This window comes from Ixodes scapularis, unplaced genomic scaffold (genome assembly GCF_016920785.2).
Source record: "Ixodes scapularis isolate PalLabHiFi unplaced genomic scaffold, ASM1692078v2 PGA_scaffold8__174_contigs__length_109621045, whole genome shotgun sequence".
Taxonomy (NCBI): domain Eukaryota; kingdom Metazoa; phylum Arthropoda; class Arachnida; order Ixodida; family Ixodidae; genus Ixodes; species Ixodes scapularis.
Window position 1 is genome coordinate 69,570,029 of NW_024609883.1, and position 24,021 is coordinate 69,594,049.

The window sequence follows — 24,021 nt, forward strand, 5'->3', positions numbered from 1 at the left end:
GACGGAACAGACCACAGGTCCCGTTGCCTTCGCTTGTTTAGACCCGTCGCCGATGAATAGTCTCCATAGCAGAAACCCGATTCGCCTGAGATTAGGTATCTGCGCATGCGCAGTTTGACAGCAACGTCCCTGCGGTGGCGAGTCCTGACGTTCTCATTAGGACTCCCCAGCCAATCAGTTTGCGGCATTAGCCGAGTCGAACGCCGAAGAACGAACCGACGAGCGAAGGAGCGTAATAACTCTCATAGGCAACGCCTTGCGTTTATTAAGCTGCGACATCAACTTCATTGGGGCCGGCTGCTTCGATGCAAGGCGGCGACGCGTTTGCGATACGAACAGAGAATAAATAGCTTCTTAAACTTACCAATATATTGAAATAAGAAAAGAGGGCTGAGCCGGAGCCTTGAGCGCGAAGGGACTAATTTAAATTACGTTTAATTTATTTTAGCTTTTTATTTGGGCGCTTTAGGTGGATGCTGTTTAGCTCACGACTCGAAGCTACTTAGTGCCGTAAAGGTCGGGACGAAGAAGCACCGGGTTTCGTCATACTTTCAGCCAGCTGGCCACTGCTGTTGGCACTGTTGGGAGCGTGGCAAGTGCACTGCGACGGGCGCGGCACGTGTTGCGGGTCTTGCCAAGACATCCAGATGCAGTCGTTGTTCCTTGGATATCCGGCGGAATCGAAAGTGTCGTCCATCGGTGGCACTGCTTGGTCAATGTACGCCTGCAGTTTCTTCATGAGTCGCCTGAGGACCTGTACCAAAATAGAGAATCTTTAACGAGCATGAAAACGTAGTGGCCCTTCACTTTTTCATACGCGCTGCTTTCCTCGCTTCCCATACAAGGCTAACCAAGAGGTCGGGGTAACCTCAGCCCGTCCGTGCACGGACCCGCCGCCACTGCTCCTCTCCAATTTTGGCGGGGATTGAGGACTTCCTTACGGCACCACTGAGCGCATGTTAATAATAATAATAATAGTAATAATAAATATTTTTATTTCCATGGATCGTGATAATTGGACCCGAGAAAAAAAATTGCGGTGGCTTAGATTGCTATGCCAGGATATAAGTAGCGTGAGTTTATGTGCACGAAAGGAGAGGCGCTATCAAGCGGCTCCGGTGCAGCGTCAAACTTGGCTACTGCGCAATGGAGGCGCACAGCTGGGAACGCGGCGGCGCCAGTGCGCCTGCCGCGGCTATGACGTCACTCCTCTAGAATGCGCAGACCGGCGAGGCGGGCGCGGCGGCGGCGAAGCGCGCGGTGACGGCGGCTCCGGCGCGCCAGCTGTGCGTCGTGTGACATCACTGCTCCTCGCGTATGCGCAGCACAGAGTACGGCTCATCACGCGAACCACGCGAAACTGCTCAACCTCGGCCAGTGTAGCTCACGCTACAAAAGCTGCAGTATGCAGATTGACTGGTTCTCGGGCCCTTACAATGGTCAGCAGCAGCAGAACGGAAATACAAAACGAGGTTCACCCCTACCCCAAAACTGGACTGAATCAGCGGCGTTCTGCCGCTTCTTTACTGCGACTGCAACACGTTGGACTGTAGTAACAGCAACGATAAACTTTCCTACCTTGCTCGTGTTAGTGCGCGCGTTTGTTCGTGTGTGTGTGTGTGTGAGTGATTTTTAATGCGTTAGCGTAAGTACCCACATGACAGAAAAGCTGACGGCGCCCGTCTGTGAACAATGCAATGGAAAGAGAAGCGCGCCGCGTAGAGAGGAGGAGAGTAGTGAAGGACAATGGCGAGAGGGAGGCGGTGTCACGGGGCGCAAGCCAATGAGAGCGCGGATGCTGGGGCGTGTCCACGGTGTAAGATAATACTCTTCAGGTGAGGACAGCGCGCTCCTCGCGACGTGCAGATAAAGTTCGCTTTTCACTCTCTTTCTTTCTCTCTCTCACTATGGTTTCAAGCGGCGCCGGCAGATGACTCGTCGACCCGTGAGCACGGCAAAGACGGCTCGTGCCGCCTCATGCTCCACACGCGCAGAGCTCCAGCGAGGTTGTCGCACGTGCAGAAAGACCACGGTGTACCGGGGTGTCATGGCAACGAGATAATGTTTTTCGCTCTCACACAGTTCCTCCGTTTGGCCGCCGGCGACACTGTCAGCCGCGGGCACGGTGTCCGCGGAACGATGCAGCCTTTCGGATGCCCGTCGAACAAACGTTATCTGATTCCTCGCGCCGGGCGTTCAGCCCCGCCGTGTCCTCACCTAAAGAGTGTATCTTAAACCGTGGGCATGTCTAAACTTGCAGCAACGTCAGGCAGCGGATGCCGCTGCTTAGCGTGCAAGGCCGGCGACCGAGACGGAGGAGCGGATGCAGCGCCCAGCTCGGCTGCCCGAAATGCGGCGCAAGAAGCGGCAAGCCGACGCAGGTCTGCCTGCGAAAAAGCTAGAAAAAGAAAAAAGATTCATTCGTGCATTCTTAGTAAACGCTTTGGCGTTGTTACCCTTGGGAAATACAAACACCGACCCCGTATCGAAGCCGAAAAGTTACGACGGCAAAAGATCGACGAAGCAAAAGAAAAACCCAAAAGATAGAGCCAAAACAGAAAAGTGGAGGGGTCAGTATTACCTAGCGTAATACTGACCCCTCCAACACATTATCATTACTGAGGGTCATGATAATGTGTTGCTTAAAGATGCACCAAAGAATCTTCCTTTAATATTTTTTTTTACTTTATATTTTTGGTGGCTGGTGCATTGGCGTACGGGTTTTCACACTTCGGCACAGCCTTGCACGCCACCCAATATAAAATTATTTGTAAATATTACTAATATCAATATTATTTATTATTACTTTTATTACTATTATTTATTAGTATTAATATTAATAATAATAATAATAATAATTTAATTGACAGTCCTGAGACACAAATCAGTGGTAACGGGTCCGTCAAAGCCTGTAATGGCTTGTGGGACGTGACCCGGCAACGGCGTAAAAGAAAAACAACATAGGAATTCGGAATATAAACATATATCACTACAACAAAAACTACAACTCACATCGAATGCACGAAAAAAAAAATGTAAACATTTCTACACTGGCAACGCAGCAAAAAAGAGCCAATACAATAAAACGCTGTAGCACAATAACGATGTCTAACATTTAGTACTCAGAAATTTTTTTAACTGGCGTTTAAAGTTTATATTGCGAAGTGGTACTGTCAATTTGTTAAATATATCAGGAACAGAAAATGACCGCTTTCTTTTTCCATATTTAGTGTATACTCTGGGGATCGCAAAATGTTCGCTGTAACTCAGTGAACGCCGAGTTGTACGTGCAATTTTAAAAGGACTATTCCAGTAATGTTTTTCTATGACACATCTTTCGAAGAGTGCTGCAAAACGAGGGAGATGAAAAAAAGGGAAAAGACTGTCAGATGGGATGTTAGTACCGTATGCTACACCTTTCAAAATTACTTTTAGAATACTGTCAATTTTGTTTTGCCAACCCAAGGAACAGTTAGCATGAAGAGTAATACCGTAGCGCAGCACACCATAAGCCAGAGCATTTGCTGCCATTTTCGGACTGTGAAAGGCAAAAACATTTTTGTTGAATGAAGCAAACGTGAAACACTACGTAGTTTTTTAGCAATATGACAAAGATGGGAATTCCAGGAGAGATCACTATCGAACAGTATTCCCAAATACTTTGTTGTACTAACATTACTAGTATTAGTAGTATTAGTATTGATAATAATAATAATAATTTATAATAATGATTCCAAGATTATGTCTCATCGTTCAGAAGGCCGTTTTACCATTGTAAAATATTTGCTTCGGCTCTCTATGGCTTCGTACAATTGAGGTTCCTGGCGACAGTCCTTCGTCTACACAAGGTGTAGAGATCGTCTGGGTCGACTACTCAGTCGAGTGCAATACCACCGCTATTATGCCGGTGGTCGGTCTCATCCTGGCGAAATTACTTGCGAACTAAAACACATACGGCTCTCCATCGAATTCCTCTTCAGCCAGACTTCTACGGGTTGTCATCGGCGCCTTCGTCAATATATGTGTTGCGGTCTTTATGTATACGAGTAATTTTGTGCCTTCAAATTTCTTCCAATGAGTTCGTGCTTTTATGTTGCAGCCTTTGCATCTTCTTCCTCATCGCTGTGCCTTGTAAACTGGGCCTTCCAGTTTTTATCATGTCCCCACCTCCTGCTTGAGGCGTGTGTGGTGTGTGTGCGCCGACGGATGGTAGATGTTTAAAGGACGTGGATAGCCATAGTTTCCTTCACTTGGGTGAATGTTCCCGGATAGCCGAGGTTACCTTCACTACGATGGGATCAGCTAAACAAGAAAAGTGGCGCTGCAAGACCGATCGCAGGAGGGACAACCCCACGGGCCCTGGAAACAGAGAGTATAAACCTCGCTCTGTCTCCGCGCAGTTAACATCCGATAACGAAAATCTAGATGCACTGCTGTCGTTAATGCAGAGCGTTGATTGGCTTTTTATGCTTCCAGCGAAAGTCGATGCCTTCTTGGTCTTAAAACCCAGAGGTGAGTTGCTGCGGACAACCGTCCAAGAGGTCCAGGAGTCCGTTGTCTTCCTGAGTGCTCTGTACGACATGGTTTTAACTGAAATTACTGTACTAAAAAAAAGTAACCAAGGACCTCGGGGTGGAAGGCAAGTCACTCCAAAACACAGTGAAGGAGCAGGCAAATTCTATAAACCTGCTTCAGGCAGAAGTGAATGAGACCAAGCAACAACGTCGTTTACCTAATATGGAAATGCAGGGTAGGCCTTCCACGTCAAAAAAAGAAAACTTGAGCATGGTTTTCTGTGACCTAACATCGGCCTGTCGCAGTTTACGCCATTGCCTGTTCTTTCCGTCTACCGCCTACCCCCGAAGAAGGCAGACAAACTAAACACTGCTCCGTTAATACTGGTCAGGTCTGCGTCGGTTGCCCTCAAGGAGCAATGAATGAGTTGCCATGGGTGACTAAGAGAGCTTAACAACGTCGGCAATCAGCACAAGTCATTCTTTTTATTCTTTAATTATAACCTCTCTCGTTCCAACCTTGAGTTTTTCTGGATTGCGAGGAACAAGGAAAAAAAAGGTCAATGCAAGTATATCGGGGTAATACATGCACACATCTAAGCAAGAAAAAGTGAAGGCTCACCTCCTCTACAGATTAACTCTGTAGGGGATATTGCAAAAAATCGTTTAAGCTATGAGAGACACTTTTTCGCGGTGTAAATATTTTTCGGCTTTTCGAGCTTCGCTAGATAGACAAAAATGTGTGACTTTTACATGTTTGCATGTTAATATTCAGTGCATTCGAAAATATCGGAATGATCTTCTCATAACGGTTCGTAATACGATTTTTATACCGATGCACTTATACTTACGGAAATTAATGTCTCGGACTCTATGCTTTGACAATACATTCTCAAAGACTACAGCGGGTGTTCAGATAAGGACGGTCATGGGTGGTGTCATGCCTATATTTTTGTTTTTAATCAGATTTTTATATGAGGTAGCGAAAGCCGTCCACACGACGGAACAGACCTTACTTTAGCAAGATACTTTCTTACATTCGTGAAAAAAATCGCATTCGAGAGGAGGTGGAAAAAACTATCTTCCCAACTGCGCCGTCACGCAATTCTTAAGGTCGGAGGAATAAATAATAAAAATTTCTACAGCGTCATATCTTTTTACGTTTAATGCACGCATACTTTTCTGCCAGAATTTGTTAAATTTATCTCACTTAAAAACTTATTATAAGCTTAGTAACCTTAAAGGGTAACTGTAAAAGAAAAAAAGAAGTTTTTTTAAACAACCTAATGGGAACAGGCATATTACAAAACAATTCTTCCGCGAAAACAAACTTTTTGTTAGCAATATTTACTCCACAGGACGTGATTTAGTCGGAGTCACAACTTCTCCACATTTGAAACTCCCGCTCTTTCGACCCGCGCGCAGAAATACCCCCCCCCCCCCCCCCCCTCACTATTGGATTCTCTTGGATTGACTTGGCTGTGGAGTACGCAGCATCTTGACTTCCGGCCGCGGATCGGGGGCTGTGGGGGGGGGGGGGGGGGGGGGAGGGAGGAGGGAGGGGGAAGGTGCTGTCGATGTTCGCTGGAAGCTAGAGCCGGTTTGCTTTTGTTGTATTTGTTTGGTCGGTGAAAATCTTGAAACAACGCACGGTCAACATGGCGCCGGTATTGTTTTGGTTTGACGGGACGCGAGAAGCCTCCGCGGTTTGCGAGCACATGTAGCGAAGACGTGACCTGAGAAGTGCCCCTGTGATGTTCCTGGAAGATGGAAAGTGATTCGTAATCGTAGTGTGTGCTTTGAAAGTGAAAGGAGTCACAGGGTCCACGAGCGCGCAACCACAAACCAACGTTCACGAGAGCGCTGCGTTGACTTCGGAGATCTCGTTCTGTTTGGTGCGACACCTCGATGCGACAAAGAACTGAAACATTCGCGGTGTGTGGTGCGGGGCTTGAAAGTAAAAACCCACACTAACACGCGAGCGCAAATTGGTTGTTGTGAGGTTGACGTTCAACGGGTTCAGTCCCGTCGTCGTCAGCTGATCCGGTCCAGCTGGTCCGATAGGACGCAGCGAGCTGTGGCAGCGAGCGTTTTTAAAAGTAAACCTTCCTCCGTTTCGTTTCAAAATGTGGAAGATTCTCGACACATACCGTGAGTAAAAAGCTGCGGGTCGATTTCAACAAAATTATGTCGTTTTAATTGAACAATGGACTCCGGATTGTTGTCCCAAATCTACCGTTTTTATGCTTGGTGTTGTTAGACTGCGTTTGCACAGCGACGTGTTTTCACAACGACGCACACCGCTCGAGTCGATGATTCGGTCGTGCAAACGACCTGCTATACAGAATTTCAGGGAAACTTAAGTCACCACCGATATTTTACCGTAAATTTCATGCGAGTTTGTAGCGCTCATCATGCGGTGTGAATACATTTGGGCAAGATTTTCTATCTGCCCACAGATGCATGAACTGAAACCATTTTTTTACGTAGTGAACATAGTGCTTTTCCTTTATTTTGGGAAGTGGCGATGGTGCATTTATCACAGTACAATCACTTGAGAGTTCAGAAATTGGGGAGGGTGACCAAGCTTTCCGAACATTGTCTCTTTCCTCTCTGGCACTGCCCCAAGTTGCAGTTTCAGTAGGCATACCTACTAGCAGGTACAAACTGCTCTAAAGCAGGTAAAAGACTGGGAAGTCATGAAGGTGCGGACTCCGTGTTTCGCAAGACGACTGGGGAAGTTCTTTTGCGAGGTATGCGGAATATGCAAACGATTTTGTTATGCCCGTCGTTTGCGTCTCTCCAGCAAAACGAATAAGATGATCTACAAAGGCGTAATCACAAGCTAAGATTTACTATACAGTACATATTCAACTCAAACAACTTTATGTAAAACGGTTCGTAAGCCTAGAAAAAATGATATGTCGTCTAAAGCAGAATTCGGACGTCCGAAATCTTCTGCGGACAGATGTTACGTAATAACCTGGCTCTGCTCGGTTTTTTACGTAACAGCTGTGTCTCAGTCGCGGACGTTCGGTGCACCCGGTGCGAATCCCGAAGGCCTCCGGAGCGAATGACGAAAGCATACCATGACTCGTTTGTCGCTACGCGAAGTCCCGATTGCCTGCAGCCAAATAGCATTCAGCTTGTGACCTTTCGGGGCGACAGAGCTGCTGGAAGACTCGCTGTCGCGATTACTGATTTCGCAGCACTTAGCAACGGCAACACTTTACAGGAGCTGACATCTCCAAAAAACAGGCATTTGCACGCGCAAAAAAAAAAAACACGAAAAAAATCACGCTAAGAAAGCAAAGAGGAGAACAAAAGTAACAAACCGCGCTGTGAAAGCCAAATCCCCGCGTCGCTTCCTATCACTAACACTGGTGACAACTGCTAAACACGCACTACTTCACTTCAGGAAGGCTCCCTCAAGCACCTGGGTCAACATGAAACACTGATCACTTCCGCGAAACGACTAGTCGAGGTAGGCGAGACAGGCGGGAGCAGACCCATCGGCGGCCATGATAGAATGATGAAGCTTTTGTTTGTTATGATATAAATCCAAACGGAATTAGGTGTCCGTCTTGTAAACATTTTGTAAAAAATAATAACTCTCATTACATGGGTTATTTTTTAAACGTAAAAAATATGCCGCTCAAAAGGAAATAACAACATATAACAAAGGTTTAACAACCAAGATCTAAGTTGTCAATCAAACTCTTAGCCAATGAGAAGTATAGCAGCCAACGGGTGCTAAACGTCACGGAACACCAACTTCGTGGCGCGCGATTGAAAACGGACGAAATAGCCGCAAACTAAAATCAGTCTCACGCAATAAATATTACTGTAATTTTTTTTTGCTCGCGGAAAATTTTTTCTTTTTTTACATCTTTGACACAATTAAGCTGTTTAAAAAAAATATTTTTTTCTTTGCAGTTACTCTTTAACACAGATCCCAATATCCTCACTTGAATAAAATCATTCCTAACGATTCACTTCCAATTTGTTCGTACTAATGGCACTAATTCTTCGCCCTTACTTGTCAACTCCGGTGTCTCTCAGGGCTCTGTGCTCGGACCACTCTTATTTTTTATTTCTATCAATGACCTTCCTGTGCATGTTTCTTTCTCTATTAGTCTATTCGCTGACGATTGTGTGATTTATAAAGAGATAGTTAACGACTCTGACCTTTCCGCCTTCCAGGTTGATTTTAAACATCTGCCAATGGTGTAAGGAATCGCTCATGGAGCTTAACATCACTAAATGCGCATCTATTAGAGAATCTTGTCATAACAACAGTTGTCCTTCCTACTATATCAACAATTATAATCCAGTTACTGTCTCCTCCTATAACTATCTCCGCATTTACAAACCAACGACTCTCCTGGAATATCCACGTCCAATATGGAATTAACAACGCAAATCGACTTTTGGGCTATCTAAAACGTAGCTTTTCGCTTGCTCCCTTTTCGTTAAAACTTCTTCTTTATAAAACTCTAGTTCGTCCTAAACTTGAATATGCAGCTTCTACTTGAAACCCCGGTATCACCCTTGCATCAGATGTCGAGTCTGTTGAGAATCGTTCTGCCCGTTTCATACTTTCGAAGTATCATCGCACAGCCAGTGTAACTTCCATAAAATTGACCCTTTCCTTGCCTGATATCTCTTTCCGACGAAAAATATCTCGTCTATGTTTATATCACAACATTTATTACTCTAACCGCGCTCTCCGTCAACTATTGTTTTTAGAACCATCGTACATATCATCATGTGTAGACCATAACCTAAAGGTAGGGACTCCCCATTGCCTCACCTCCACTTTTAATGCGTCTTTTTACTCCGGACCTCCATTGATTGGAATCGCCTTCCCGCACATATAGTCTCAATAACTAACACTGTTGATTTTAAAAATGCCGTTACCAACTTTTGAACATATGTTGCGTAGCCTGTGTTATTTTTTCTTTTTTTTTGCCTCACTTCCCTATGTTACTTTTATGTGTTTTGAGTAACCGCACACTCCCCTCTACAATGCCTTCGGGCCCTGAGGCAGTGTTGCACACGTTCCTCAAAAAAAAAAAAAAAAGGAACAAAAACTCGTTCCTCCTTTCTTCTGAATTTTGGAACGCGTTCCCGTTACAAGTTTCATCTATGAGAAAGAAACTCGTTCCCGTTACAGTTTAAAAAATGGAACGTTTCGTTACATATACGTTAAATTTGTATTTTTCCAATTACCATATCTGGTTAGATCAAGCAAAGTTTTCTTTCTTTCTTTTTTTTATCTATCCCATCAAATGGAAACACACGAATTTATATGTCGTGATGGAAGGGCATCAGGAGAAAAAAACCAGCGGAATCAATGTTTTATTTGCCGATATATTCAAGTTTAAAAATCTCATCTTTTAACCAGATTCATGTTTGTGGTGAACGATTCAGACAAGCCAAATCTACTGTTACATTTCACGAGCGTTTTACAACAACCTCACACGTTTCAATCTAACAAAGTCCCTTGTTCGAACTTAACAGCAGTTGCTCCTCAATGTTGCTCTCCGCAAGACGAACAAGTGAAGGAGAGGGTATGCTTTTGGAAGGTCAGTCTTGAAAACTACAAGTAGATCTTTGTGAAGGTTGGATTCGTTGTTCAGTTTGAAGGTGGGAGACAAAGGGAGAGGAAATAAAGGTTAATTTTTGTCTGTCGTTTAAGTGACCAATGTTCGGGATACAAAAGTGCGTTCGATGTCTGGTAACCTGTGATTTTGTTGTAACTGTAGGTCTCTTTATGAAAGTTCAGAAATGGCTGTAGTCGGCCTTAGATTTCTGGGTGTATGAGGATTCATGGAAGAAAATAACGTAGCTTAGTTTGAAACGCCCCTTTTTGTGTCTTCGTGCGACTAAACGTTTTGCTTTTTGTACCGCAGTCTCGGGCACTCAAAAAAAAAAAAAAAGACAAAAACGTTGATGTCCACTAACTTTCCAGCAACGGATTGCTACTAAGCGAGGACCACACAATATAAATCCTAAGATAAGACACCAAAACGTGAACGAGTTAAAAACGATATTTTCGTAATGATGTAACTTTTATACTTTTAAAATTTCCCTCGTAAAAATAGAATAAAAATGACCCCACTAAACGAAATAAGGAACACCGTTACTCTGTCCGTTCCAGTAAAAATGTAAACAGTTCCCGTTCCAGTTCCACCGATTTAAAATGGAACGGCGGCGTTCCTTCGTTCCTCCTAAAAAGGAACGCGTTCCGGAAACGCCGTTCCTTGGAACGCCGTTCCGTACAACCCTGCCCTGAGGGAATAATAAATGAATTGAAATGTTACTGGAAGTTCCAAGGGACGTAATACGAGCCAGATACATCAGATGCAAGACGAATGAGCACAAAAGTGGTCTGACTCAAAATTGAATGCTTCCTTTTAATTGCTGCGCCATTTATGAAGCCTTTTCTAGACTAATTAAATCCCCAAATGAAACTACAACGTCATTCTGCCTCTGTGCCCTAAAGGCGTTTCTTAGCGGTTTTCGAAGATTAGCGACTGGGTTTTCATATTGTTGAGTTGGCAACACTGGTCTATATGCTCTTCGTCAAATTCGTTGGCTGCTGTCGAAACCGGCGTTGCTTCCGCAGTGTTAGTAGCCCCTCGCGGCTAAAAGATCACGTGGCTTAGTACTGTATCTCGTTCAAACACGCTGTCGTATGCAGGAGCTTCGAGAGCGCTGGAGCACCCCAGAAGCTACACTAGCATTAACGATATACAAGCAGAAAATAGTTGACGCAGAGTAAAATATTGTTTCGTCTTTTTTTTTCTAGTTATTGTAGTTCTTTGGCTAGATCCAGTTTGCTGCACTGTGATCGCCTGATAGTAAAGCCGTAGTCAAACTGCTCAATCATCATGCATAAGACCCGGTGTTCGATGCAAAGACGATGCCTGAATTACCTACAGACACACTTCACGCATATCCGAATCATGTTGGCTTCATGCATGCTTCGAACATCACAAATGTTTTGTATGGTCAGTGTGACAATGTGTCTGCAGACAGTCTTTTGTTCGTTCTATAAGCAGTTTGACGCGGCTTAAGCGTTATAGCAGCCGCAGTTCAATGCGGCTTCATTCAACCCATCCGAAATATAAAATCGCAACTCCATACCAGCTTTCGACAGCCAGCCAAGTTCTGAAGCTCGCAGGGATCCTTGACCACGTCGAACAGGTGTGGCGTGTCCTCCGTTCTGAATTTGTCTTTGCGGTCTCCGCAGTGAATTTTCGCCTTCCCGCGCCATTCCGTCGGCAGCGACCACCCCGCCCTGTTCGCGTAAAACGTCTTCAGTGCCTTCCCTGCGCGCGACTCGAGCATCAGCCTGTCCAGGTCGACGCGCGGAGGCAGGTTCCCGGGGGTGGGCAGGCGCTGGTCGTAAGTCCCGTTCTTGTAGCTGTTGACGACCAGCTTGAAGTCGCCGCTCCGGAGGGCCGCCGTTCCGTCGACCGAGTCGAAGTTGATCAGCGTCTCGCGGCGGGGGGACGGAAGGTCTTGGGAAAAGTGCCTCCCACATGTCCAACCCGTCGATGACACCGAGGTCCGCAATATTTCCTCCTGCATGTGGATGGTCGTATGTAGATATGAATCATCTCTGGTAACCATCTACGTGGGTTAGTTTTTTTTTTCTTTTGTTGTCAACATTAGTTTACGATGACAGCTAGTGCACTTTCAAAAGCTTTTACATGTCTATGGTGCTCTAGGGCCGTGAGGTAATACCACTTGAGCACGGTATCGTCGACCTATTAATTGCGGGGCAGTATCAACTCCAGAGCTCAGGAGAGTGTGAGCGTGCGTGATGAACGTTCTTGCACGCATGGAGCTCAAGGTAAAAGCACGTCGGGTGAGCAAATATGTCCCCCAGTTTACCCAAGTTATAAGAATGATCGAATTAAGATTGACAGCCAATCTCTCTGAAGGAAATTATTCCTCGCGAATAAAATGTACACGATGTGCACACACCCTCCCCCCCCCCCCCCCCCCCCAAGCAAAAAATTAACAAACAAACAAAGTATACATATTTCGAGTATTCCAAACCGATCTTCCGCTGTGAAACGAGCCGGGAAAATTGGCGAGTGCATATAAAAAATTTAAGCTTTCACCGAATGTGCACGCAATCTGTCATGCAGTTTTCACATGTGGTTATTGAATACAAAAGTTTTCTTCCTGTAAAATAATGAGAGCACAAAACTTTCCGAAGGGTGGGCGCGTTCGCAGACGTCTCAGTTGGCTACTCTTTTTACTTGTGGCTCAATCTCCCAATAGGCGCGGCGAGCAGACAACATAGTGAGTCGTCTGCTCGCTACGCCGATCCGGAGACGCTGCCACAAGTCAATAGCGTCGGTAACTCGGTTGTCTGCAAACGCGCTCAATCTTTACTTAGATTTTTGCTCGGATTTTTTGCAAAGAGGAACTGCGCTTACAAATTTTACAGGGGTGAAACTTTCCTCTTCAGTGCACATTCGGTGAAAGTTTGAGCTTTCTAAATGCAGGCTTCGATCTTTCCGGCTCGTGTTAGAGCCAGACGTTTCGTTTCCACACATATAATCTGCGGGACAGTTGGCGCAACTACGTGAACACAACTGCCGCTTTTGGTTCGCCCAGGTCATTCAGCTTAGAGCAGTGATTGGAACCTTGTGGCAATCGACAACGCCGCATGACGATTCGTTCCAGTTGGGTTGCTATCGATAGCCAAATCTGCTTTAAAGGGGGACCTGCAGAAATATTCTTCCGCCTGGCGAAAAACCCTCCTCTCCCTCTGTTTTGCCCTTTCCCTCTTTTCTAGCTGGACGGCGATGTAGGGGGGAAGGTCCCCTTTTTGTACCGGCGTCTTCTGAGACGATAAGCCTAGAAACGAGCAAGCTTTTTGGCCCCTCGCAAAGCCTGGCCCCCTCCGGGTGAATGTTTTACGGAGCTGGAAGGCTGCGCCCTGGCAGTCACCCACCCGAGGTGGCAGAGTAAAGGCCTACTGGATAGCTGCGATGTATCCCCATTCCCGTTGAACGTACTTTTTATACTTATTCTTGGTTTCTCAAATGAAGAGTGCAGAACGCATGCACGAGGTGTGGTGGTTACAATATGCGAGCATGATTTACATGTTCACAAAACATTCAGCATCCTCAAAAAGACAACCCATCACGCTCAAACCTGCCTCAAATGGAGAACGATGTAAAAGATAAATGTGTACCAGGGGCGGGGATCTAGTAGCGGGTTTCTCTTTTCGTATAGAGCGTACAAATTATTGTGTGCCTAACTCGCAGGATATCATGGCCAACGAAATGTGGATGAAATTTATAGTTACAGATCCCAGCAACCACATGAGTTGTAAGGGCAGCGAAGGTGAGTGTCAATATCAGGAAATTTTAGTGGATCGTTTTTAGCTCCCTGTTAGGGTACTTCACAACGCTAGCCTTGCTGTGAACATTCTTTATCAAGCGCGGCTATCGGAGTGGGAAACGCAATATAAAACCAATATTGGGTAGTTTAGCTTGTCGTGTTATCGTTCAACGTCGCATGTATTGGTGCTACAGCATGGGCTGCTACTTCAAATAATTATTTGGAGTCTTCAAAAATATAGAGGAAGAGCAGCTCATATTTTAATACGACACAGGATTTTAATTTGACATTTTAAAAACGTGGATACACTGCGCCACGAATTTAGCACGAACAACCTATCGGTGATTCTCCTCGTTCTTTTTTTCCTGTGAGAAGTGGATGATATTTAGACAACTGTTAATGCGAGTATCCAACCTAAGCGGTAGATTTTAGAACTAGCCAATACATAGCTGGGGAAAAAAGTGAAATTCGCTGATGTCGAGTTCGTTCTAACAGTGCTGTGTAACGTTCGCATACTGCTGCAAGATCAGTAGAAGCAGCGTAAGTCAAACAATTAATTAGGCAAAAAAAAAAAAAACGTTTTAGGTAGGTTTTTTTTACAGCTCTAAATTTGTCATTTCTGTAAAAGCGGTGTGGCAAAAAGTGCTGCCATTGGGAACCAACTTACATGGCATCAATTTGTTGTACACTAAATTCTGCATGACCCTTGCATTAAAATGTCAATTTTGTGTTTGGGCTGGCTGTGTCACGCAGAGCAAGAGAAAATTCTATTCCCCGAATATTTAAACGAAACCTCCACAACGCCAAATAAAATTTCTGAGAGTACGCTCAATTTCTGCTGATTTAGAATAGTAACTACGTCTGGTGATTTCACCTTCCTTGCCAAATTTCTTGTATAAAAATAAATTGCCCCAATAAGAATGAAAAAAACTATTTTCTTTGTACAATAAACTCATTGATTTACACTGATCATGTAGAGGTATGTAAATCATGTAAATCATGCTCAAATATTCAAACCATCATATCTCGCACGTGCGTTCTGCACTCCTTATTTCGGAAACCAAGAATAAGTATGAAAAGTACGTTCAATCGGGGGTGGGGTGCATCGCAACTCTCAAAGTAAGCGTTTGCAACAGGCTACAGCCGAAATCTTTGCCACAGGCTACAGCCAAAAAACTTCCACAGATCAAATGGGTGACTGCCAAGGTGCAGCCTTCCAGCTTCGTAAAACATTCACCCTGAGGGCTAGGCTTAGCGAGGGGACAAAAAGCCTGCTGCAAATTATGGGGTTTTCTAGGCTTACTCTCTAAGAAGAAGCGGATACAAAAGGGGTCCTTCCTCCCCTCCTCGCCATGCAGCAAGACAAGAGGGAAAGGGCAAAAGAGAAAGAGAGAGAGGAGGACTTTCTGCCATGCAGAAGAATATTTCTGCAGGTTCCCCTTTAAGGCACCATTCCATTTAGCGCTCTCTGGGCGGCACCATTTTGTTCGCCCGCAGCGCCCTCTCCACACATCCGGGAAGTTCAGCGGGTTCGGCGGGGTAAAACGAGGGAGAGGGCACGCGCCAGACTCCGCTAGCAGACGACAAACCGGGAGGTTGCCTTTCTCCATCTTTGGGCTGTATCGGCGGGCTCTACCGAACATCGAACTCTCGCTCGTGGCTGCCGTTGTGGAGTGGTACGCGTTCTTAGAATAGTTGTGGCTACTCCAAAATCAGCCTATAGCTCTCTGTTGTTCTATTTTGCGAAATGATCAACTAGCATATCTTTTTTCCGTTACTTAAATAGCAGTTGAGTCAGCCGGCAGTACTACCCTCAACTATTGCGTGTATTGCGGCAGGAGAGCACGTTTTATTTATTATTTCAGACTTCCACTCATGGTCGCTAAAGGCCTACACCCAGTACGAACTTTGTACAATAAAAAAATACAGCAACCGGATTTACTTTTCGCCAAAGAGATCGGCCAATCTGACACAGTTTTCCCTATTTTTTCTTTTATTTGCACGCTGGTAACAGCGCAATCGGACCTTGTGAGTCTCTTTATCTAGCATAATATTACACGACAACTGGCACACCAAAATCTGCGCATCTGCGCTAGAAAGTTCCAAAATGACGTGATTTTAAACAGAGTTTGCACGCCAGCCGGACGCTAGCTACAGCCCACTCGGCGGAGCGCACGGCACGCGGGGTGAGAGGGGGAGTGCATTTTTTTCTCCTTTACCCTCTCTGCTATGACCCTAATGGAACGGTCTATACACCAACTCATGTTTACAAACAAACCGGAGCGCCCCTAGCGGACGCCACCGGCGCCGCGCATGCGCGATGGGGGTGTGGGCAAGAAGCCCGCCGTCGCCCATAAACAAACCATTGAAATGCGATGTTGTCGGCGTCGGTGTAAGTCCCCCTGCTTTTTTTCGCATTCGAATTGTTGATTCTACGTCTTCCTGGCGATGTCTGACTACTTGAGCGGCGTCAGCGAAATTACCGAGGCTCGTTACACCGCGAAACTTCGCGTGAATAATGTGACATGTGGCGATTCATTCCGCGTGGACGCCGCAGTATGTACGCTAAAACCTGATTCGCATGATGAGATTTCACTCGCAATTTTCAGTCGCGACGCCGCTCGGGCTGCAAAAGCGTGAGCCGTAGCTGAGATAGTCGACGTCGGTACAGAAAATCGCAAGCAGAATCGGACCAATTCAATTAGGCATAGCAAGTCAGTGATGGTCACTCGTAACAATCATCAACATCCGCTTGTATTTACTGTTTACATCCAGCCTGGTTACCAACCTTCAAACTTAAGTCTTTTGAGACCTGCGCTTACTTCGTATAGCAAGTACCGGGCCAACGTTTAATCTACGGGCCGGCGTCGTCTAAGAGAGCAGACGACAAGCAGAAACGTTTGAAAGAGCAGACGACAGTTCGAACGATCAGGCGGCCGTTTGAACTTGAAGACGCACTGAACGTAGTCCGCAGGTGGTCCGCACAACTTGATGGTTTCCAGGCGTTCATGTTGGAATAAAACAAATAAATCTGATGACCACAAGTATCCGTGAATTTAACTCAGAGTGCTTCCCGCCCAAGCAATCGTTGTCCGACGGCGTCTGCTTTTCCCTTTTCACGGCACATATCCAGATTTTCGGACGAACCGAGCACGTGAAAACTGACCTTCAAACGTTTCTCGTCTCTTTTGGTACGGCCCCAGTCCCGGCGTTTTGACGAGAAGGCGGGTTTTTGGCTAGTTCCCTTCAAAACAACGCAGGAATACACGTCTGGCATGGGGACTTCTGCCCACAGCCCCAGACCGGAAGTGCGACCGACGCGCCACCACCGCGCCGTGACGTCACAGAGATGAGTTGGTGTATAGAGCCACGGAATAAGCTACGCTCCAAGACCCGACACTTGAGCCATCTTGGTGCTCGAAATTATCGTTGTCAAGTACCTCAAGCAATATCTAAAATCGCGGGAAATCCGTTTCTTTTTTCCTCGTCCTCCAGAATTGCTAAAACAGTCCGCGACATAGAAGAGCTATATTGCCGAATCTTTCTGACGCCACATCTAATGCAGGGTTGTCAATACTGTAGTCCCTAGCAGGCTGAAAGGTGTACGGAAACAAAACATCTTAGTATCCAAAGTAGGTGTCGCCCGATCTCTCCGCGAGTCAGCAGCCGCCGGTGTGCGCGAGCACACGCAACGAAATTGACATCATAGTCCTTTTTTCATGCTTAAGATGACAGTGAAATATTTGGGCTCCGGGCAAGTGGATCATAAAGACAGGATTTTCATCTCCACAGTGGGGTCTGGTGTAAAAGGTAGGCGATTCATTGGCCTAAAAAGCGCGTAGCTTTCACTTGTGGAGATGGGAAGCCTATCTGTATTCTCCTCTTGCCCGGAGCCCGTACATTTCACTGACATCTTAAGCGTGAATGGAGGACTATAAGATCAATTTTATTGAGTTTGTTAGCGCACACCGAATGCTGCTTGCTCGCTGAACATGGACGCTAAAATGCTTGGTTCAGTACCCCTTTAAAATTAATGCATGGGGTCGGCCTCAGTGTGGGTAACCGAAAGGCCAGTGCCAGCCAGGAAATCGGTAAATGCAGTGCCGATATTCTGAGCGTACGCGCCGACAAACGGGGGGAGACGAAGAGACGAGAGAATGCGGGGGTGTCAGAACGCCTAGCTCTGTTTCGAATGAGAAGTGGGTATGCGCACGAGCGCGTAACTTTGAAAAGTGTTTCCTATGTGCGATTTCTGGTACACGCAGGAGCATTCGACTGAACTAGGCAGGCATGCCTGCGTCTTTAGTGCACACATTTGTGAGAGGGAGTAAGGTATTCAAATTCGGACGAGTTCGACGGGTGCGGTAGAGAAAGAGTCGAACTGGAACCAAACCGTTATTTTTAGCCAAACTGGAACCGAACCGAACCGAAATCTTCGCCGCCATCTTGAAAATGAACCTGAGCTTAACCGAAAGCACAATATCGGTAACCAGATCCAAACGGTTCAGCTCAATATGTTTTTTGTTAACACCACTGACTGAATAATTGAGAAAAAAAAAACAATGACAGATGTATTTCTATACATTGGTCATCACCATAAACAGAATTGCAATGTATCAGAAGTGGTGGTATGTTATGGCGGGTTTGCATAAGCACTCTGATTCATGGCATAATGTCACGTGGTGCTATGCGACGTGGTCGCGCGCAGCCACGGTGTCAAATCATGGCATCAGGTGACACGAGGTCACGTGACCTGACGTCATGTTGTCAAGACGTCGTATCGCGTGACGCCATGATAACACTTCACACCCAAGGTTACTGAGCCAATAGTATAGCTGACGCCGTGATGTCATATGACACCGCGACTTCGCGCAGTGTGTCAAGAGGAACCAACGTACTTGATTGCCATGCGCCTGAGTTATTCAGGCTCATGGCAATCAAAGCATCGGCAAAAGTTCGAGTACTGAGTCGTCTTGAATGAAGGATGAGAATAGCCCAACTGTAAAAATGTCTGGAGCTTCACAGTTGAGTTTTACAGGATGTTCGTTCTCATCTTCGTCGTCCCAGCTTCGACCCCCACCGTATTTTCTTTAAAATTCGCAGTCTTTGGATGCAAGCCAATAGTTCACACTTATAGTTTAATAAACATTGGAAGGTCAGAAAAAAGGGGGGAGTTTAGTTTCAGAAACACAGTATTGCAAATATTCTTCGGCTCAGTATATACAACACAAACCAGGGAGCGTACGCGGTCCGTAAAACTATAATATTTCCAGACACTCGTGCCAGAGAAAGCGTTTGTGTAGTCCAACACGCTCGCGCCGTTTCTTACGACGCGGCACCAAGAAAGAATAACTGGTGTCTCTCACATGCATGCCTTGCACTGACGTCACATCAGCTGGCAGCGCGGTGGCCTTGCTGATGAGCGCGCACCTTCGGCAGCCCATGTTTCCCACCACCAAGTTTTTTCTCAGTAAGAGAAAAAACTTGTTTCGCACCAGCATGGTGTGATGACGTTACATGCAAGCCCCTTATAGAAACGGTTCAGTTTTCTAGTAAAATACACTATTTGCAGCACAAGCCAAACAGATGGCATCAACCGTCCAATTCCGAAGTTGTTCAGTATGCATCACTCTAAGAAATGCCTGGCCGTGGACTCACCTGCAAAACCCTCAAAGGGCCAATCTCTGCGATGTACGAAGTAAACTCGGCAAATGAGAAGGCGGGAAATCCGTTTAGACCCAAAAATAAAGCCTGCGCTGTGGCCTTACGCACTGCAAAGCGCCATGCTTGCATTGCGTAATGCCACAGCGCAGACTTAATTTTGAGGTCTAAACAGATGTTCCTCCTCATATTCGCTAAGCTGATTTCGTAGGTCGCAGAGATTGGATGTTTGAGTGCTTTGCGGGTAAGTAGACGCGCAGGCATTTCTTAGAGTGTGGAGCAGTCTCACGATAATACGGCAGACTAATGAATGTTATGGCGCATCCCTGGTGAAGCACAGAGCTGTAAAGGGAGGGCCCAGATAGCCGCGCAGGTAAAACCGAATAAAACATGAGAAGCCTGAGACAGTATTTTTCGAAGTTTCTAGCTCATGCTCAGGCCCAAATGTGACCGATATTAGGAATATTATTTCATCGCCATGTCTTTATTTTTGTGGTTAGTCATCGTGTTTTGAATTCTTTTGAAGAATTATAGATTTTGTGCATTTGCCTTCTGATTTATGATGTGAGCCCATAGTCCGTTTTTACCAACCCCGTTACCCTTTGATTAAGAGGGCCAAACAGCGAACAATAAAAGATGTTTCCGCAGACCGGCTCTACAGCAGACATATTCTCAAATAGCCTCCTCCCCTGCGTGTCGCAAGCAATGATGTGAACTTCGTTCAGACAAACTGTGATAAGGATACACGTTTATTTAATTACTGAGCTGAGATTTGGCAATTTAAAAAAAGAGACGACCACCTTATTAGGGAGTGCATTTTTCGTAAGTGGATGCACACAATGGACCTTTTCCAAATACCGACGGCACCGGCGGTGGCTGCACGAACTAAAAATCGAGGAAGTGACCTACCTGCGCTACCAATCGATATTGGGAGCTACGCTACCAGTTGCTTCGCTCTCCGAGCTGCGTCGCGTGCCCAACGCGACTTTAAAGAGGGAAATCCCTAGCGTCCAACCAAACGTCGTGTTTTTCTTTCCGTCCACTTTCTTTTTTTGTGTAACACAATTATTTATCTGCCGCAATTACGTGTTCTACTCGTCGATCTACAGCCTCATTCCGAATTTACTAGATTTTTCGTGCCGACTTCCACCGCTTGGCATTGGGCGCTCGCGCGTGCGCAGAACGCTTCTCGGAAAAGGTCCATTGCTGAAAGATTTTTCACAAATGTTTTCCCACATTTTATCCCGTACAGGCACAATTACCGGAGATTGACAGCGTTAAATGGAATTTTGAGTTGGAAGCCGATTTAAGCAAATATGTTTTCCCTACACATCAATTACTTAAAAAAAAAAAAAAAATGTCTGTGAGACGGACGAAAACAAGGACACAGGGGCTAGTGGTGAAATTAAAACGACATCTTGGTCACACGCTCAGACCGGCAGAAAGCCACTAAGCAGCTTTTATGCCAGGTAGCGTGTCGTATACTACTTCGTACGTTCTTTTTTTAAAAAAAATATCACCGATATGCAAAAATGTTGGCTATTTGCAAAGTGAATTGGACGGTACTTTGTCACGGACGGACGGTACTTTGTCACGGACATTAGACGCACTGGTCAAATTTAGCCGTGCAGGAGAATGCTTTCCCTCAGTTACGTGCTGTTTCATGCCCGCTTCTACCTGAGTATGAGGGAAGGTGTATACTAGGCTGAGCATTTTTATCACTTTCTTGCCATGACGCATCACGGTTCTGAATGTAAACAAAGTATGTCAATAACATAAGATTGTGATTGTCGCTGAGTGTTTCTATAAAAAGACTGGTCTTAAAATTTTCATTGCAATTAAAAAGTACAATAGTATCTTGCGTAAATATACATATCGTGAAATATATTCCCTGAAATACATTTTACAATATACGTGCCAATGAAATGCGCATTCGATGATTTTAGGTACCGCAATGAATACTTTATGGTAAGAGCATAGCCATGATTTAACTTTTATGACAGTGACATGTTATTCTTATTCACTTCAGGAACCATAGTAAAAAAGACGGGCTGCTTGTGGGACGTTATTATTTTTTCACTTGAAGCGTTGAATTACGCTGGGACTCAAACTGAAAAATTTAACGCTTCGGTTATAGTTACGGTTATAGTTTCCTCTTAATATCGGTTTCCTTTCGGTTTTTTTACGTTTTTAGCTTTTACCGTTTTGGTCACTGACTGCACGTTTCTAAAAAAATGTGTTTTGTTTTTGGTTTATCCAGTAATTTGTTTTATTTGAATGCTAACCAGCCGTTTTATAATAAACGGTCTAAAGTAGTACCAGACATCCAACACGGGACATTCTCAATAACAAGAACTTAAAAATGTCTTAGTACTTCTATTCGTCAAAAGTTCCACACGTTTCTAGCTCCAACACTTGTTCCCCACATCTATTTTCATTATAGTTTGACACCCAAGCATACATATCAACCCCGCTACTTGGGGGTCATCGCATTCTATATAATAAAAAGAAGAAGAAACATCGTTGCTTTGTTGTACGGCAGCGTTTGTACACAAACATCAGAGTTCGCACTAGATGCTGGAAGAGCCATTCGCACCTTCTTGTCGCTATAGTTTGTTGCATAGGCGTAGACTATGGGGGGGGAGGGGGGGGCATCGAGGCTCATGCCCCCCCTGTTGACATCCGGAGGGAAGGCTGAGCCTCCCCCCCCCCCCCCCTCCCTTCCGGGCCATGATCCTTACCGAGACGCTGTTTACGTGCCATGTAACGAGCTTCTAGTAGTGGCATGGAAACGAAATAACGCACACAGCGACGGACACAAGACGATATACATACGCTGTAAAATGTACCCCCTAAAATAAACTACTGATAATTGCCGGTGTAAAAAAAAATTGCGCAGAAAAGCTCCCCCCCCCCCCCCCCCCCTTTCCGGAGAACTTCTGAGCCTGCCCCCCCCCCCTTCCCTCCCCCGGGAAAATGGAAAGTCTACGCCACTGGTTTGTTGCAACCTAAGATATGCAAAAGAGGCTTCGTCCACACTGAAGTAAGTGGAGAACTATAGCCCTGCACAGGTAAAATACTGCTAAGTAGAATAAAATAATAAAATTGTGAGCTGTGCTATACTCGGCGACAACTTTTCTTGGCAATGCAGTGGAAGGTACGTCCCGCGTCCCCTCTCCCATTTTGAGTGTACGCAGGCTTTCCTCCTCCCCCATTTCCGGGGAGAGGAGGAGAGCCTGCGTACACTCAAAATGGGAGAGGGGACGCGGGCCTGTACCTTCCACTGCATTGCCAAGAAAAGTTGTCGCGGAGTATAGTTGGTGAAAGCCAAACATAATGTAAATGCAATGGAGCAAAACAAGGAAGGCTTAGGAGAGGAACGAACAACACAGAAAGCTGAAAAAATATGTCCTGTGGTGTTCGCTCCATTCCCTAGTCTCCGTTGTTCTGCGCTGGTACACCTACGTCATGTTTGCTATTTCCACGCAAATGCATGTGGTTATTCGCGACTCTAATTCACTATAGGTGGCGCCACTCGTTTTCCAATATGGCGGTTGCTGAGCCTGTCTAGTGTGCTGGCTTCATTGAGCGACACAAATGACTCCTGCTTATACGAGAAAGCTAGGTTGTTATGAGCGCAGTTCACCTCTTTATCCTGAAAACAAAAACGGTGTTTAGGGTAACATGTACGTCAGGAGGCACGTTTTAATCCTGGAACGAAACCGAAACTAACCTTTATTGTTGATTTAATTTCACGGGGTAAGTTTTACTCTCAGATTCTTTGATATCTCATGATACATCTCACAACATAATCATTGAGCTAACGAAGTTGTTCACGAAAACTTTATCTTGTGACATACGTGTCCGATCCAGTCACTTCAAAATATTTCGAAGAGTTCAATGTTCCTTTAAAAACAGGGTCTTTCATATACCTTAGAAGTAACATAGAACATTATGTTTGTTGAAAAATCAAGTGCTGATATTAGCATTTTCTTGCGGCCTTTTCTCGCTCAGATAATTGTCATGTAAAAAAATGAATAACTCAGGGCTTTTTAATGAGTTTTTATGTGTTTAGATGAATAATTGCTTAAAGGAATACTGAACCAAAACTTTGAGCTCACAAAACAAGGCTGGACGGATAGGCGGGACGCTGCAAAACCGAAACACATCAATCATACCGCGATACCTCTAACGGATCGCCATATTTTTGGAAAAGAAGTGTGCGATTGAACACGGTCAACGAGGCTGACGACATCACGATTTTCATTCCCTCTCGTCTTTGCTACGTCCCGTCGAGCTGGTGAACCGAAAGAAGGCGAAGAGAAGCGAGGCCGCTTCCTCTCATTCTCAAATTGTCCAAGAGACAACGACGTCAAAAAACTCGCTGGATCGCGCCCTTCTTTTCAAAAAGTACGGCCATGCGTTTGAAATATCAATGTATGAGTGATGTTTTGGAGTTCGTAGCGCCCCGCTC

The 24,021-nt window shown here is 45.4% G+C and overlaps 1 protein-coding gene across 1 annotated transcript in view; it reads right to left on the minus strand.

Moving 5' to 3' along the window:
• Nucleotides 1-247: 247 nt before the first annotated feature.
• LOC8028885 (arylsulfatase B) overlaps nt 248-24,021 on the minus strand; it is an 84,839-nt gene continuing 61,065 nt past the window's right edge. Inside the window, 3 exon segments of the mRNA XM_040212396.1 lie at nt 248-754; nt 11,667-12,050; nt 12,052-12,107. Of these exon segments, the coding sequence (XP_040068330.1) occupies nt 503-754; nt 11,667-12,050; nt 12,052-12,107 (692 nt within the window). The 3' untranslated portion in view covers nt 248-502.